The 17,458-nt window shown below is 62.2% G+C and overlaps 1 protein-coding gene across 8 annotated transcripts in view; it reads right to left on the reverse strand.

Moving 5' to 3' along the window:
* The window catches only part of PRR5 (proline rich 5), a 58,380-nt gene that overhangs the window by 15,187 nt on the left and 25,735 nt on the right, over positions 1-17,458 (reverse strand). For 2 of the 8 annotated variants that reach the window (XM_021090913.1, XM_021090910.1), the window contains exons 2-4: positions 11,527-11,646; positions 2,206-2,286; positions 8-56 (exon numbers count right to left, since the gene is read on the reverse strand). In XM_021090913.1, the coding sequence (XP_020946572.1) occupies positions 8-56; positions 2,206-2,286; positions 11,527-11,636 (240 nt within the window). In that variant the 5' untranslated portion in view covers positions 11,637-11,646. 8 annotated transcript variants of the gene reach the window in all.

Consider the following 17,458-nt stretch of genomic DNA (forward strand, 5'->3'; position numbering starts at 1 on the left):
CACCCACCTGCAGGTACTCCGTGAAGAAGGACCCCAGCTCCGTCTTCAGCAGCTGCCTGTGGGTGGAGGGGAGACCAGTGAGTGAGGGTGAGGCGGGGGGCGGGGTGGGGGATGGCTGAGGGCTGCCCGCAGCGGGAGACCAACCCACCTGCCCAGCAACGTGAGGGGTGGGCGTGATGTCTGCCCATCCCAGCACTGCGGGGGGAGGGGCGCAGGGTCGGCCGTGCGCCCCCATCATCCACAGGCATCCCCGGTTTCATACAAGAGGAGGCTGCGGGGTCCCCGAGGCAAAGGGAGGGCCACCGGCATCTCACACATTCTAGGGGCAACACCTGGCAGGGCTGGGCTTCCAACACCCAGCTCCACCCTCCCTCCTCGGCCGAATCCTCGAGCTGGCAGCACATGCCCCCAGTCCCTGGCTCTGGCGCTCCGCCCTCTCCCCCTGCAGGGCATCTTCAGGCATGTTTGCTCCACTGCCCTGGAGAAACTCATTCCACCCTCACTGAGCCAGCAGCAGGTGTTGACTGCGGTTGCCTTTTACAAGGGAGGCAGGAGAGGATCAGAGAGGTCGAGTGACTTGTCCAGAGACACACAGGACACACTAAGGTAGGATCTGAACCTGGCCCTCTGTACTCATCTTGACAGTTCTCGCACCGCACACCTCCAGGGGCCGAGAGGATGGTGGGCGGCAGGTTCCAACCCCAACACAGCCTGAAAGGACTTGGGCACTTCAACGCGGGGGCCAGCACTCAAGAGTCTTCAAGTTCTGAACGACATACTAGGATCTCAATTTTTAGGCTGCTGTTCCCATTAGGGAAACTTTCTTGCCAAGGCTGAATGTCAGGCTGTCCTCACGTTGCATGTCTGAGAGACATCGATTCTAATGACCCCGATTTAGTTAAATAACCCGTGTCCCTACAGCAGGGCCTGGATTTCAGTTACCAAGGGGAAGAACTGGGGAGCTGCAGAAAGCACGCAAGCGGCCTCTCACAGCTGAGCTCAAGTGGGGCAACAGGGGGGCCCCAGGTCTGTTTAAGAAGGTGAGACATGTGACATGCCCTTCAAGGGCAATGCCATCTGAAACAACTGGGAAAAAGAGGTCTGGGTCCTTAAAAAGGTGGGTTTCCCAGGTCAGGGATCAGATTTGAGCTTCAGTCGCAATCTAAGCTGCCGCTGTGGCAACACCAAATTCTCAACCGTCTGTGCCGGGCCAGGGATCGAACCTGCATCCCAGTGTTCCCAAGACGCCGCTGATCCTGCTGCGCCACAGCGGGAACTCTCCCAATTACATTCTTTTTTTTTTTGTTTTGTTTTTTCTAGGGCCGCTCATGTGGCATATGGAGGTTCCCAGGCTAGGGGTCAAATCAGAGCTGTAGCCGCCGGCCTACACCACAGCCACAGCAACATGGGATCCGAGCCGCATCTGCAACCTACACCACAGCTCACGGCAATGCCGGATCCTTAACCCACGGAGCGAGGCCAGGGATCGAACCCGCAATCTCAAGGTTCCTAGTCGGATTCATTAACCGCTGAGCCACGACGGGAACTCCCAATTACACTCTTACTTCTGCCCCAAGCCGATGCAGAGGTCTGCCTGCTATTTCCCCAGAAACTCTTTCCCAGATTCAGGGCCAGGGAGGCGGGGGGGGGGGGGTGGTGTCGTCAAAGAGCTCAGAGGTGGGAAATGACTCCCTGCAGCAGCTGTGTGACCCCTGGCAAGTCTCTTGACCTCTCTGAGCTCCCACGTGCCCCGCTAATGCAGGTCGAATGCACTGGCCTCGCAGAGTCCCTGGAAACGGGTCGGCCCCGGGCTCCCTCACGAGTGCCCGCTCCTCAGCTATTCACAGGAAATGAGGGGCGTCTGGCTGGGCTGTAATAGCTTTTCTGGGAATAACGCTCCCGTCATTAGGCAGGTGGGTCCTTCCTCTTTTCACAGAACAAATATCCTTCGCGATGCTCAACACCCGCAGGGAACATGGGCGTTCTCTTGAGCCACCGTCCAAGCCCCACCCTGCTTCCCCTGAAAGGCGGGGTGGGGGTAAAGGCCAGGGGTCAGGGGTCAGGGGCCACATGGGGGCCGCTGTCTACCTGGGCTCTGAGGGTACCACCCAAGGCTGGACCGGGCGCTGGCTGGGACCTCCCACCGGGCACAGGTGTCCCTGCCACGCACAGACCCAGGCCCAGGATGGGACGATGGCCACTCACCGGACGCCTTCGTTGAGGCTGAAGAGCTCCTGGTCGGGCAGCCCCTTGCGCTGGAAGACGGCGATCACGCCGTTGTGGATGCTGCGGGCGGGGAAAGAGGCGTGCTGCCGTCCAGGGGCCCCGAGACACCCCCCCTTCCCTCTCCTGTCCGGTCAGGAGCAGGGAGCTGGTCCTTTTAGAAAGAGGGACCCCGTCTGCCCACAGCCTGGGTTCCCGCCCTGTGCCACGCCCCCCCCAGCGCCTCCCCTGTACCTCCCACAGACTCTGCCTCCCTCCCCGTGTTCGTGAACCCCCTACACCCAGCCACGAACTACGGGGCACCCTCTGCCGGCCTCTCCCACCCCCAAACATAACTAAGACTGGCGCTTGCAGCCGTGCTTCCGGTGTCTGGGCGCTGGCCCCTGCCGCCCTCCCTGACCTGGGTACCTGTGTCACCGGCACCCCACCCCTCAGGGAAGCTGCCCGCACCGCAGGGCCTTTGCACGTCATTTCTTCAGTCGGGTCCTGCCCCCCCCCCACCACCACTTGCATCTACGTGGACCCTTTGTTCGGGTCACAGGTGGTCACAAGTCCACAAGCCATCTCAGTGTTTACAACACCTGTCAGCGTGCACCTACATGTTTACAGGTGATTTGTTTGATCCATTGGTTTAATCTATAAACCTCGGAGCACAGGGCCCTGGGTTGTTCACGGACCCGGTGCTCAGCACCTGGCTCAAAGGAGCAGCCCGGAGAGTCCCCGGGAGATGCATCCTGGGCCTCGCCCATTCCACCTGCTGGATCTCTGCCGCACCCTCCTCTCACGCCACCTCCCCGCACCTCCCCTGGCAGCCGTTGCCTCCCGGCCCAGGGCCCTGCAGATACAGCCCAAGACCTGGACCAGGCATTCGAGGCTTGTCTGGAATGGTCCCTCCCCACATTCCTGGGCAGCCCATACCCTAACCTCATGGAGCACAGGGCCTGCCAGGGGCGCCTCACTCAGGCTCTTTGTACCCACGGCCCCTCCTATCTGGGCTGGGGGTGGCACTTATGCTATCTACCAGGCAAGCAGCTATTCGATTCGGAGCCTTGGCTAGAGGCTACCGCCTCCAAGAAGCCCTCCTGACCTCCTTCCTTCCCCAGGGAGGCCTGGGCCCCAGGACTTTGTGAGTTTACTTTCATGTCAGTCCCTGCCACCAGCCATAAGCCCCCCAGAGTGAAAACCAGGTTTGGGGGGCTCCGCCACAGACGCAATGTGATTCTCGGCATGGAGGGACAGCTGAGTGAGTGTGCGGTTCACACCGTGGAGCAGGCAGGGCCCACCCAGCTCCTGAGGCCCTGCTTTCATCAGCTGCCCCCTCCCCAGCATCATGGACTGGCCGCCCACTTTGCAGATGAGGAGACTGAGCCTCAGGGAGGCCAAGTCCTGGGAGCCCACGACGCTCACCCAGCAGCCTCCCAACACAGAGCCAGGTCCAGGCCCCCATCCCAGGTGGGTGAAGGAGGCTCTCAGCAGTGCAGGGACGGGGCCGGGTTCCACAGCTGGTCCTGACCCGGCCAGAGGCCTTGTCACCTGACCCATGTGCCTGATTCCTCACCACTCCAGGCCTGGGGCTGGAATGTCGCTTACTTGCGTGTCCAGGAAAGCCCGCCCGCGAATTGCTACTTCCTGCCTGTGAAACAGGGGTCGTGAGGGTGCCTGCCCCCAGGTCGCTGGGAGGACGGAAGCCTGGCCAGAGCCGGGCCTGGCGTGTGGTCACGGCTAGGACTGTGCCCACCTGCTAGAAGCCTGCGGTGGACCCAGCCCCACAACTGTGTCACGGTAAGGCTGCTCCCCACTTGTGGACTGAGAAAAGGACTCGGACGCAAGTCTACTGGCTGCCAGGAAGCCAGCTGTCCTACTGCAGCTGCCACCCTGAAATCCTAACAGCTGGAGCCTCACTGCCCTGGGGGCTGCTGGGGGGGCAGATGCAGGACAAGCACAGAGCCGGGGGTCTGCAGCCTCAGTCCTGCGGGCTGGGGAGCCTGGGGGCTGGCAGAGGGGCCCTCCTGACATTCAGAGGGGGCCCCTGCCAAGTCCTCCTTGGGGGTCCAGGCCTCCATCAGGCCGAGGGGACAGCATGGCTGGGGCCCACCTGTTCCTGCTGCTCTCAGAGCCCGGCCTCACCAGCCCCTCCTCCTTCCTCCCTTAAACCTTCCAGAGGGAGCCCAGCCCACTCTGGTCCCCAGCCCGGAGGCGACCCTAACCACCTGGCCTTGGATGGTCTTTTCCCGAAGCCCCGGAGCTGGTGGGGGGTGGGGGTGGGGGTGGGGGTGGCGGGGTGGATCCAGCGCCCTCTGTGTCACTTAAACCACCCCCCACCCTAGATCTGAGCAACACCGGCCTCCTGCCTCAGGGCTGCCGTCCTCCCAACTGCCTCTTCTGGAGACTCACTGGTCAGGTCCCCCCTCGCAGGGGTGAGTCGCTGTTTGGTTTAGCCCCAGGGTCACCCCTGAGATCTGCGCCCCACACCCGCAGCCCAGCCCAGCCTCCTGTCCTGGTGGACTGGGTTCTGCCTTTCCTACTTCCAGCTCCCTGGCTGGGACAGGTGTGGGCCTGGTTTGAATCCCAGCTCTGGGCTGCCTGCTGCATGCGTCCATCCCGAGACTGGACCCTGTGGGCCTCAGTGTCCCTGTCTGTCTAATGGGACTCAGAATGACAGCCCCTATAAGAGACGCTGAGGGGCAGACAGGGCCCTGAGGGGTTACATGGGACTGGGGTTGGGGGGCAGGGCCCAGAAGCACCCCCTGCAGCCCGGCCCTCTGCCCTGGGCTTCCCTCCATCTCCCCCCGTTTCCCCGACCTCGGCGTGAGGGTGAACTGTCACAGCCCAGGCCTCAGAAGCAAACACGAGGCTCAGAGAAGCCAGGCGATGGCCCGAGTCACACAGCTCGATGCCTGGCAGGACCAGAACGGAGTCCAGGCCCACGGCCCTGCCACCCCTCGCAGCTGCTCAAACCGGTGGTGGGGGACAGGCAGGGCCCGGCTCCCCCTGCTTCCTTCCAGCCGAGGTCCACGATCCTTCCAAAGTCTGAGGTGGGGAAATAGCAAAGGCTCGCCGTGGGCCGCCGGTGGGGAGAGGAGGGCCCGCGTGTGACTTAACCCCCGGGACAGAAGTGAAACCCCGGCCGCGGCCTCCAAGACCAGAGGCAGGCAGGCTGGGCCTCGTGGAACCCGCAGGGGCCCGGGGGCTTCCGGGGGAGGCCCGGGGGGGTGGCTGACCCGTCCCCCAGCTGCCTCCTCTCACCGCCAGGCCGTCCCTCCCCCATGGAGGGGACAGGAGGGCAGGGGCGAGTCTCACCACCTGTCACCTGAGCATGGGGCGGGGCTCCACAGTGCTGGACCTGCTGCTACCAGGGCTGGCGGGGGCAGGACGGGGCCCATGGTCAGGCCTAGGAGGAAGGGCTGACGGCAGGAGCTCTTGAACCCACCCATGGCCACCCTGGCTCAGGCTGGGGCTGGAGCAGGGCTGCGAGCAGCTGGGGCCCCAGCTGGGCGGGTCCCATGTCAACGCCTGCCCATGCAGGAAGTGCTGACAGAGGGAGTAGGTGGGGCCCCCAAGGCCTGGCCTCTGGCGGCTCGGGACCCCGCCCCTCTGGGGACTCCTGGAGAGGCGGAGGCTCAGAAAACAGAGAGGAGGGCAGGCTTCTGCCAGGTGCCCCCAGAAAGCCTCCCTGGACCCCAAGAGGGGCGGGCACTTCCTCCAGTGCTTGTTTTGTTCTTTGTTTTTGTCTTTTAAGGGCCACACCCGCGGCATACAGAGGTTCCCAGGCTAGGGTTCTAATCAGAGCTGCAGCTGCCAGCCTACAACCACAGCTCTCGGCAACGCTGGATCCCGGACCCACTGAGCGAGGCTGGGGATCGAACCTGCATCCTCATGGATACTAGTCAGGTTGGTTTCCACTGAGCCACAACGGCAACTCCACTTCCTTTGGTGTTGAGGCCTGGCTTGTCTCGGACCTGGCCTGTGAGTGGGGTAGATGGAGGCGCTTGGCTCCGTGGGGTCCCCCCACACCCCAGTCCCTCACTTAACAGCCAGGACTCTAGTCCTTCCTTTGCCTCACCCAAACAAGGGTGACCAGAGCCGGAGGGTCCTCATCTGTATCTGGGCTGGGGGTCGCACCCGGGAAGTTGGGGGGGCTGCTTGGCTCTGCCCCAGCCATCCCCCAAGTGTCTGCAGGCCTCCTCTTCACCCCCAGTTGAAAGGTACGGGGGGGACAGGCGACTTAGAAGCCAATCCTGACCTCGCGCTGGGCCTCGATCTGACCCCCTGGGAAATGGGGGGTGAGGACACCCCTCTCGGGCCTGTGGGCAGGTTGCCCTGCTCCTTGGCAAACAAGCATCGCTCTGTCCCCAGCTCCGACAATTCCCCACCTCCCACCCGGGCTCCTGGCTGAGCGGGAGGGACCCCACGCCCACGACCCCCTGGCGCACCAGGCAAGAGCCTGGAGGGTTTCCCCAGAGGCCCACCTGCCCTGACAGGTGCCCGTGTCCCCCCCACAGCCGTCTGCTTCACGTTCCCACCCACGAGGCTAGGAGGCCAGGTTCTGGTCACCGTGGGTGGGAGACGTGGGGGCCCAGGGCGAGCAGCCCAGCAGAGGCATGTCCCGAGGCTGCTGGAACCAAAGCCCACACACTTAGCGGCTTAAAACCAGCCAAAGCTATTTCCTTATGGTTCTGACGCCGGAAGCTCTAGGTCAGGGTCACGGGGCTGGAATCAAGGTGTCATTAGCACTGGCTCCTTCTGGAGGCTCCAGGGGAGAATCTGCTTCTGGCCTTTTCCAGCTTCCAGAGGCGCCCACGGTCCTGGGCCTGGGCCCTCCTGCCAGCCTTCAAGCCTGCGGTGCGGCCCCTCTCCCCTCTGCTGGAACTCTGACCCCCGGCCTCCCGCCCATAAAGACTTCGTGATGACACCGGGCCCGCCTGTATCATCTCCCCACCTGGAGATCTACTCACTCATATCTGCAAAGTCCCTGTCACCGTGGAAGGGAACATCCCCAGGTTCCGGGCCATCTCTGGGGGTCATTGGTCTGCTGACCACACCCTGGCTGCCTCAGGGGGGCAGGGGCTCAGGGCCAGACACAGGCCCCCACCCCCCACCCCCCACCAACAGGTCACCCTGGAGGCTTCAGCCAACCTCCTCCGCGCCCTCAGAGACCCCCAGGAGGTGGTGGCCGAAGCTCTGGAGTTAGACCTGGCCAGTCCCCGGCCCTCTTGAGCCTCAGTGTTCTCATCTGCAAGATGGGGTGACAAGCCCCACCCTGAAGGCTGTGGCGGGGTGAAAGCAGCTCCTCTACACAGAGGTTGGGACAGGTGGGCAGGGTGGGCACCGCTGTCTGGGGGTGGGGCACTCATGGGCCAGGAGACCCGGGGGCAGGACACTTGGTGGGGGTTGGGCCAGCGGCTTGCTTCTAGAACCAGGGATGTGCAGACGCGGTGGGCTACAGCCTGCGGGGGGCTCTGACCACCAACCCGGCCTCACCTGGCCCCAGAGGACACGAACTCACACGGTCCTGGGCAGTGGCTTCATAAAGCCCAGGGGTTAGAGGCCACGTCAGCAGGGCTCTTGATCAGGCCCCTGGCCCCTGGCCCCCGTTTCCCTACCCGGAGCTGAGGACTTCACTCCAGCCTTCAAGGCGCATCTGTGGGAGTGAGAGGGCAGCGTTGCCCGTAGCGTCCGGGCACACAGCGCACCTTCTCACATCCATATGCTGGGGGGGCACTGGGCTTTCCAAACCAGGCACGTGGGCAGACCCAGGCCTGGCACGGGTAGGGCTGCATAATGGTTAAGACCCTCTGGCCCAAAGGCGGGGACAGGGGACTCCTGCCGGGGTTTGGGGAGCTCCTCCCTGCCCCCCAGCTGGCGCCTCTGCTCAAGAACTCAACCTTCATGGAGCTGGAGGCCCTGGACACACATGGGGTCAGCGAGGACCCGTGGGGTGAAGCCAGGGACAGACAGGGACACAATGTGCCTTGTCCAGGCCCTTGGGGAGGGGAAAGGGGCTTCGGGTGGGAGTGACAGACAGGCCTTCTAAGGGGCTCTGCGGCCACCTCTCTGCAGCGCCAGCACTGGGCCGGGCACAGGGGAGAAGCCTCCCCCTAGAGCAGCCATGGTGCTCAGGGTCTGACAGTTCAGTTCTAAGTCACAGTGTGTGAGCATGACCCAGCCAGTCGGCAGCCCGGCACCCACACGTTCCTGGTGCACCCATGGGAGAGGGGAACGTGGACCCCAGCTGCGTGCAGCCAGCACTCAGGTTCACCTGCTTTAGCATCTTGCCAGCCTGTGCATCACCTGCACGCACCTTGTGGGCGTGCCTGCATCCTGGTTTACCCCTATCTCCCTGTATGGACTCCGGGCTCCAGGAGGCTGTGTGTTTGACGCCAGGCCCGGGCCGGCCCAGGGCCAGGGAGTGAGTGAATGAATGTGTGTGGATCCACCTTCACGGCCGCAAGCAGTGTATTCTGCCCCACGGCCAGATGAGGAAACAGGCACAGAGAATGTAGGGGATGGGCCCAGGCTCACCGCAGTGGGTTGAGTAGGGTCCCCAAACTCACGTCCACCTGGTACCCCAGATCTTATTTGGAAACAGGGTCTTTGCAGATATAATTAGTTAAGGATCTTGAGACAAACCAACTTGGATTTTAGGGTCAGCCCTACATCCAGTGACTGGTGTCTTTATAAGCTCAGTTGGGACACAGGGACACAGAGAAGGCCAGGTGAGGACAGAAGCAGACAGCAAAGTGATGTGGCCACAGGCCAAGGAGCCCCCAGGAGCTGGGAAGGGGGAGGAAGAACCCTTCCCTAGAGCCTCTGGAGGGGGCGAGGCCCTGATGACACCTTGATTTTGGATTTCGGGTACCTCCAGAACTATGAAGGACTTTGTCTTAAGCTACCAAGTTTGTGGCCATTTGTGACAGCTGTGGTCACCCGAGAAATGGGGGTTCTTCTTGGACTCAGAATGAGCCCACAACTCAGCAAAGCAGGACACGCACTGTCCAGAAACCTGAGGCTGTTATCCTAGGGGGGCCCTAGCAGGGAGCCCTGCACTGGGGGGACAGGCAGTGACCAGAAGGGGCCCCGGTTCTCCAAGAGTTCCTGCAGTGTGTGTGCTGGCAGCAGAAGGCACTGCCCCTCCCCGGTTTGGGCTCCCTCTGCCCAGGGAGGTGCGCTGGGGCTCTGCTCTGCGGTGTCCGCCAGGCAGGTCGCCCGGTGCCGTGTCCCCCTCTGCACCTCTAAATGGGGAGCGGGTCCAAGGGCTGGGAGGCTCGGGGCCTTCACGGTGCTAAGCTGCGGGACGGGGCGCAGAATAGCACTGACGCTCTAAACTCCTTTAGGTGAAAAGCAGTGGAGTGACTCAGGCGGCCTGTCCTCACAGGAACCTCCCTGAGCTCTGGAAGACTCAGAGCCGAGCCCAGGGTGCCCCACCTCTGCCTGGGGACCCCCCAGCAGGGCTGACTGCAGCAGGAGACCCCAGCAGGGGCAGAAGGCTCAGAAACCTGGTGAAGGCTCGGGAACCAGCAGACCCCTGAGGGCGCCCCCAATCCTGGCGCCACAGGCCCATCCTGACATGCGGTTGTCCCCAGCACGGGTTTGAGCTTGAGTTAGGAGTTACAAAGGACCCACTATGTGCCAGGCACATGCTGAGGGCTTTGACCTTCACACTGAATCCCTACAACAGCCCTGTGAGGTGGACACTCTTATTTAGCCCTTTTTTTTTTTCCCTTTTTTTGGTCTTTTGGTCTTTTTAGGGCCACAGCTGCAGCATATGGAGGTTCCCAGGCTAGGGGTCTAATCGGAGCTGTAGCCGCTGGCCTACGCTACAGCCACAGCAATGCTGGATCCCAGCCGTGTCTGCGATCTACACCACAGCTCATAGCAACGCCGGATTCTTGACCCAGTGAGCAAGGCCAGGGATCAAACCTGCAACCAACCTCATGGTTCCTAGTCGGAGTCGTTTCCGCTGAGCCACAACGGGAACTCCCTCTCATTAGCCCATTTTATGGACAAGGAAATCGAGGACCAGAGAGGCAAAAAAAGACTTGCTCAAGGCCATGCAGCAGGTTAGAGGCAGAGCTGGGATTTGAACTAAATCTGTTTGGCTCCTTCCACTAAACCAGGGCAGAGAAATGAGGCAGGAGGCTGGTCTCTTATCTCAATTCTGGGAGAGGAGAAAGCCCACTTAAGACGGCGTGGTGCGGTGGCTGGGTTGATGCGGTTCCCTAAGGAGGATCCTTCCTTCGCTGTCCCCAGCTCAGGCCTGTGTGTGTGCCCGCTGACCGACAGGGAAACTGAGGCAGCTGGGTGGAGGACAGAAGACAAACTTGGCTGTGAACGACTGTGTCCTGCCTGGCACATGGAAGAGGGTCTCAGGCTGGCAGCCCTGTGCCCACCCTGATGCTCAGGAAAAGACTGCTATGCCCAGTAAACACGTGTCTGTATCGACAGTCGGCTTCTTGGTAGCCAAGACCCCAGGGGGCAGAAGGTCTGCAGGATTCCACTGCCCGGTGTGTGTCGGGGAAACAGCCCCCACAGCCCCCAGAACAGCTGCCCCATTCTCTTCTCGCCCCCTCCCATCTCCTTTTGGTGGAAATATCTATTTTTGAAAAGGGCTCCTGGGCAAACACGGTGGGAAATCCCACCAAATTAACCGCATCTTTTCCCGATCCCAGCCTTGCTCTTCAAACAAAGCTGGGGTTGGTGGCGGGGCTTCCCACGCCCCTGCTTGTCTGGGAAGGGCCCGCGGGGGAGGGTGGTCTAAGGAATGCCGGGCAGCTGCGGCCCCCCTGCTCACGGCCGGCCGGGAGGGCGGGAGGCCGCTCAAGGGAAAGCCATCCGCCTACCCCCAACCAAAGGGACCTGAACGCAGAAACAGGAAACGCAGCGGCAACCCACTACTGCGCCCGCGAGGCTCATCTGCGAAATGGGATAAATACTTCCTGCTCTATTTACCTCCCAGGTTGCCATGGGCACTGGAGCGGGGACGTGGGAAGACCCTGGGCGGGGGGGTGGGGCACGAGGAGCTGGATCCAGGCCCAGCCCACCACCCACCAGCTGGGCGCTTTGGGACCAGCCCCGGGTCCGCAGTTTTATCCCTCGGTTCTAGAAACACGTTGCACTAAACTTCCCTCCCCGCCCGAACAACTCCGGCGGAGCAAGTTCTCCACAAACTGTAAAGTGCCACGCTGCCCCCGGCACAGTTCCGGGCTGGGGACCGGCCCTCGCCCGTGGACCGGTTCGAGGGCTCCCCCTCCCCCGGCCCCAGGACCCGGGGCCCGCGGGCGGGCCGGGAGGGCGCGGCCTTACCTGTTCCAGGTGGCGTTGGCGCAGGCCCGGCGCTGCTGCGTGCCCCGCTCCTCCGCGGCGGCGGCTGCCGGCTCTCTCTTGCCCAGGTCACTGAGGCTGGGCGAACTCATGAACTTCAACCTGCGGAGAGTCCTCATGGTGACCCCGATTGCCGGCTCGGCGCCCACGCGCGCCCTGCGCCACGCTGCGCCGCCGGCCCCGGCCGGCGCTGCGCCCTCTACGAGGAAACTTGGGCGAAAGCAGGAAGCCAAGCGGCCCTCCGGGATTCCGCCCCGGCCCCGCGCCTCCGCCCCGGGCCCCGCGCCTGCCGCCCCGCCGGGTTAATCATTGCTCCGAGCGGCCGCAGCGTGGAGCTCCAGGAGCGCGGCGGGTAGCGCAGACCCGGCGCAAAAGGGGCCCGGGGCGGGGCCGGGCCAGAGGGGGCGGGGCCCAGGACGGGGGCGGAGCAGGGGCGGCCTCCGGAGCGGACAAGGGGGCGTGGCTTGTGGACCCAGGCGGGGCCTCAAGAAAGGGGGCGGGCTGATGGGCGGGACCACTAGCTGGGGGCGGGGCCGGCGCTTCCGCAGCCTTAATCGCCGCCCGCCCAGCGCCCCCTGAGTCCGCCCCCGTGGGGCCTTGTTCTGGCCCCCTCTGTTCTTCCGAGGGCCCAAAGTGCCCACCGGAAACGAACATGCACGAACGCACAATCCAACCGCAGGCGTCTGCCCCGCGCCGGCCCCTGGGACCACACCCACACGGTGCTCAGCTTCCCGCCTGTCCCAGACCCCTGGGGCACTGGGGCCTCGAAACCACCCCACCTCGCCGTCCTTCCGCACAGGGCCTGTGCCCATACAAGTCCCTCAAGACCCCGGCGGGTGGACCCAGACTCCTCTGTGGTTCTCATAAAGCCTGGATGGAGGTCTCCGGCCCGTTTTCCAGTTAAGGAAACTGAGGTTCAGAGGGTGAAAGAACTTCCCAACATCACACAATCAACAAAGAACAAAGCTGGGCCTAACCCAGGCTTCCTGAGCACACAGTACGACACCCCTCCAGCTTCTGGGATTCGCACAGGGCTCGGCTTCCCCGGCCACCTCCACTGGGCCAGCCAGCACAGCCCTGCCTCCCCCCTCTGACTTCCTTGGCCTTTCCTGAAACAACGACTGTGCTGAGCAAGTTCTGGTGTCACCAGGCCCCAGCCCCCTGTCTTCCTATAAATGCTTCCTAGCTGAGTGGGGGGGTGGGGGCTGCTCCTAGAACCTCAGCACCAGAAGGGTGTTAGAGGCCCCCCAATGTGGTGTGGAAGAGGGGACCAAGGCCCAGTGCCCACTGGATCCAGGGCCCTGTGCCATGGTGTGTGCGTGAGCCCCACCCTCCTTGATGGCAGAACCAAAGCTCTTGGCCCTTCAGAGAGTGGGGCCTGCTAATTCAGCCCACCGCAGAGCCGGTGGACATGCTGGCCTGCACTCAGAGCCAGGGTCAGCGCCTCCGCATGAAGGGGGCGGTGGAAGGGCCAGGTTCAGCCCCCCAGGCTGGAGCTCTCTGCTGGATGGATAACCTGGGCGGGATGGTTTGCCAAGGCCAGGCCGAGCCACGAATGAGTTTCTTTGTGGCTCCAGGAACCAGGAGAGCCTCGTATAAGGTGTATGAGAACCTGGTAAGGAGACACTGCCCAGTGGAAAGTCCACCAGCATTTCTTGAGCACCTACTCTGTGCCAGACATTACCCTCAATCTAGGGAGGCAGAGTCACGCCTGGCCAACTCCTGACCCCGAGCTCAAAATCAAGGCACCAGAGACCCTTGACTCCCCCAGAGCCTGTCACCCCCCCAAGGCTGAGACCTGCATGGCCCTGCGTGAGCTGACCGGCCAGGAGGAACTGCCCTCTCTGTCAAGTCCCTGCTGGTTTCTCACCCCTTTAGAAACATCTGGGGACCCCGTGTGCTCCTTCCGCGTCCACATCACCTCCCCAGGCCAGGACAACAGACACTCCCTGAAGGACACTGAACAAGCGAGGTGGCCGGAGTGATGACTGACACACCCATATGCTCCTGTGCTCGAGCTTCTGCTGCCTCCCAAGGCGCTGAGGATCAGGTCCACAGCCTGAAATCCCGCCTCTCCTCCCCCACCTCCTTCTCCTTTTTTCCCCCTTTTTTGGCTGCCTCGCAGCGTATGGATTTCCCCGGCCAAGGGTCAGATCCCAGCCGTAGCTGCAACCTATGCCTTGGCTGCGGCAATGCCAGCTCCTTTAACCCACTGTGCCAGGCCTGGGATGGAACCTGTGTCCTGGCGCTGTAGAGACTCTGCTGATCCTGTTGCACCCCAGCGGGAACTCCTCCTCGCCCACCCCCTTCTGACCTCCTGCACCCTGGGTTAGGCTCCGAGGTGGCCCTCGGGCCATTTGGTGACTTTTCCATCTGCTGCTGTAGACCAGGAAGGCCAGGATAGACAACCGCTTCACGCCCCCTACCTTCCTGAGCCCAGGGTGCAGGAGGCACGCAGCGGACATTTGGTTACACGGAGGGATAAATCTATTTCACAGGTAGGAAGGGATTAAACCCTTTGTAAAGGGTGCCACACTGGACAGAGACAGAGGCCCTGTCACTGCCCCTGGTGTAAATGCAGCAGAGAATCACCGGGATGGGGGCAGAGCCGGGGTGGACGGGATGAAGAATGGTTTCCCAAGCCGCAGGGGGCTGGCTTCGTTGGCTCGGCTCAGGAGGGGCCCGCTCGGTGGGGAGGGAGGCTGGGCTGCTCTGGATGAGAAACTCAAGGTTAAAATGGGAGACGCGCGCCAAGGGCAGCCCGAGGTGGGAGGAAACAGAAGACGAACGAGGCCCTGGGAGGAGAGGCCAGCAAGAAATGCTGGATGTGGGGCAGGCCGGGGGATCTCAAAGCCGTCTTTGAGATCAGTGTTAAGGAATTGGCCATGACTGCTCTCTCGCCCCATCTGCCAACCTTTGTATGCGCTGTCTACACCCAACAGCCCAGTGCTGGGGGTAAGGGTGGAGATTTGGGCGAAGGCGCTGCTGCCCTGTGTTTGGGCTGGTGACAGTCACAGAGGGGCACCGGGCGAGGAGGGGGGCCTGGCAGGAGCAGTCAGCCCCCAGGGCCCACATCTGAGGCAGAGGCCAAGAGGGGACAAACCATCACGCCCCCAGAGCGGAGGGCAAAGGGGTGGCCGACGGCCAAGTCCAGCTCATAAGTGAGTTCCGCACAGCCTGCCGCGTGGTGGAGAAACAAAAAACCCAACCGCGTGCAGCCAAGGCTTTACAATGGAGGCACTGACATCGGAAACCCTGATTTCTGGCTTCCTGGGACGTGTCAGATGACTGGGCCTCCAGGACCGGAGGTCCCATGTGACAGCTCTGGCTGAGCCGCTGCCCCCGCAGGCAGGCATGGGGCACCAGGTTCCCGCCGGGTTCTCCCCTCACTTATGGCGCCTTCCAGGCCAGATCAGGGGTTGGGGATTGAGCAGTCGTATTGCATGCGCTCCTGTGTGTGTGTGTGTGTGTGTGTACGCACACAGGCGGGCATGCAGGCACACACACAGGCATGCAGGCACGCATGCTGCTGGGTGGGGCCCATCTGTGGCTGGGACTCAGGGAAGGGAAATGCCCTCCGTTCAAGGGAATGGGAGTTGGAGTGGGGTACCCATGCATGTACCCCAAAGCTGCCAGAGGAACCTTGCTCCACGAACTGTGCCAGGCCTGGTGGCATCAACCATGCCCTCTCCTCCTCCAGGATCCGAACTTCATTCCAGCCCTTCTCCCACCAGCAGAACGTTGGGACCTGGCGCCCTGGTCACTCGGGGGGAGCCCCTAGGGGCTTTTCCTTCTGTTGGGAGAGGGATTCCTCCATTGGGTGTACAGAACGGGGGTCCACTGGCCCTGCCACCAAGTCAGGTGACCTCTGGGGCCTGCCTCGCTTTGCCCATTTGTCAGATGGGTGGGGTTGAGGGTTGCGGGGTGCGAAATGAGGCCCCAGACAGCCCTTTAGAAGTCATGTGGTCCCCGAAGATGTGGCAGGAGGTGACCCAGGTTGGTTTTGATCCCCGAGGGGTGACTGCTCAGGGGCTGGCCTGGAAATTTCATGTTACGGGCACCGTGCTAGAACCAGCAGTGAATTTTACGATGGGCCTGGCACCTCTAGACGGGCTCAGGGCACTGGGACTTTGGGGCTGGTTAAAATGCCTCTTCTCAGCCTCTGCTGGGAACCCCGATCAGGCTTTTTGGGGATCCTGGCCTGGGGATTGCTAATGAGCATCTCAGGGGGCTCCCAGCCCTGAGCCTGGCTCAGCCCCTCATTTCACAGATGGACAGCCTGAAGCCTGGGGGCAGGACTGCACTAAGTCCGTGCATCTCTGGAGCTCGGGTCTCCAGGCATCTAGTCGGCCAGGCTGAGTACACCAGTGGGGAAGAGAGCGGCCAGTGTCCTTGCCGCCCCCTCCCTGGTACCAACCTCAGCTGGCTGTGCCCTGCCCCTCCACCCAGGCCCTGCCCGCTCTGAGGGGCGCTCCTGCCCCCTGGTGGAGAAGACTGGTGCTCCCCAAAGCTGACTGAGAAAGTTCCTCTGGCCCACTAGGGAACCCCTGGGACAGTGGCTCTGCAGGGGAAGCCCTGGAGACCCAGGGAGGGGCTTGGCAATGTGCCAGGCACAGGGAGCCGTGGGGTGGGCGTGCCCGGCTCATCCCTCCCTTCTCTGGAATGGACAGGGATGGGGACACACCCACCACACGATGGGGTGCGGTGGGATCAGACTGTTGACGCAGTCGTGGGGTGCCTGCCGAGGGCTTGCTTACTGCTGGCTATTCCACGCACTGCAGAGATTCCCAAGTCAGGGCTGAACCCACGCCACCCAGAGTGACTTCAGCATCAATCACCATTAGCCTGGTCACCTCCAAAGGCTTTGCAATGTGCGGGTTCTCAGTGACCGTCCCAAGGCTGGACAACCAGTCACCACCCACGGCTGGATGGGCGTTGGGCCATCAAAAGCAACCGCGTGTTGTATTTCTTTTTTCTTTTTCTTTCTTTCTTTTTTTGGTCTTTTTGCCTTTTCTAGAGCCACACCCGTGGCATATGGAGGTTCCCAGGCTAGGGGTCCAATCAGAGCTGTAGCTGCCAGCCTATGCCACAGGCACAACAACGCAGGATCCGAGCTGCATCTGTGACCTATACCACAGCTCGTGGCAATGCTGGATCCTTAACCCACTGAGCGAGGCCAGGGATCGAACCCAAAACCTCACAGTTCCTAGTCGGATTCGTTAACCACTGAGCCACGACGGGACCTCGGTGTGTTGTATTTCATGAATGGGGGAATTCACAGAGGCTCCCCTGTGCCAAGCCTGGGGTGGGGGCACCAACACCAAGTGTAGGGAGCGCTGCCCTCAAGGTGCTCCAGAGGAAATGTCCCTTCTGGTGGCTTCAGAGCCTGTATGGACTATTATTACCCCTATTCACAGACGGGGACAGCGAGGCTGAGGAGGGGCACCCTGCTTGCTCGAGCTGTCAGTTAGAAGGTGTGGGAGTGGGGACACTGTACTTCTGGGGGGGGGGAACAAAGCCCACCTCCCCAGTGCTTTGATAAATGCTGGAAACATGATCACTGAGCACCTACTGTATGCCTGCCACTGTTCTAGGCGTCAGGAATACAGCAGGGGGAGTTCTCCGGTGGCTCAGTGGGTTGAGGATCTGGCATTGTCACTGCCATGGTGTGGGTTCGATCCCTGGCTGGGGAACTTCTGCATGCTGCGGGTATGGCCAGAAAAAAAAAAAAAAGAATACAGCTGATGACAAGAAAGTAGGGTCTCTGCCATCAGGGAGGGAGCTCGCGTCCCATCCCAGCTCTGCCATCCACTATCTGCCAACCTTCTCTTGTTTCCCTCAAGACTTCTCCCTACCAGCCGAGCCCACCCCCACCCCGCTGCCCCCGGGGCCCTACCTGGGGCTGTTCCCCCTG

Source organism: Sus scrofa, chromosome 5 (genome assembly GCF_000003025.6).
Source record: "Sus scrofa isolate TJ Tabasco breed Duroc chromosome 5, Sscrofa11.1, whole genome shotgun sequence".
Lineage (NCBI taxonomy): Eukaryota > Metazoa > Chordata > Mammalia > Artiodactyla > Suidae > Sus > Sus scrofa.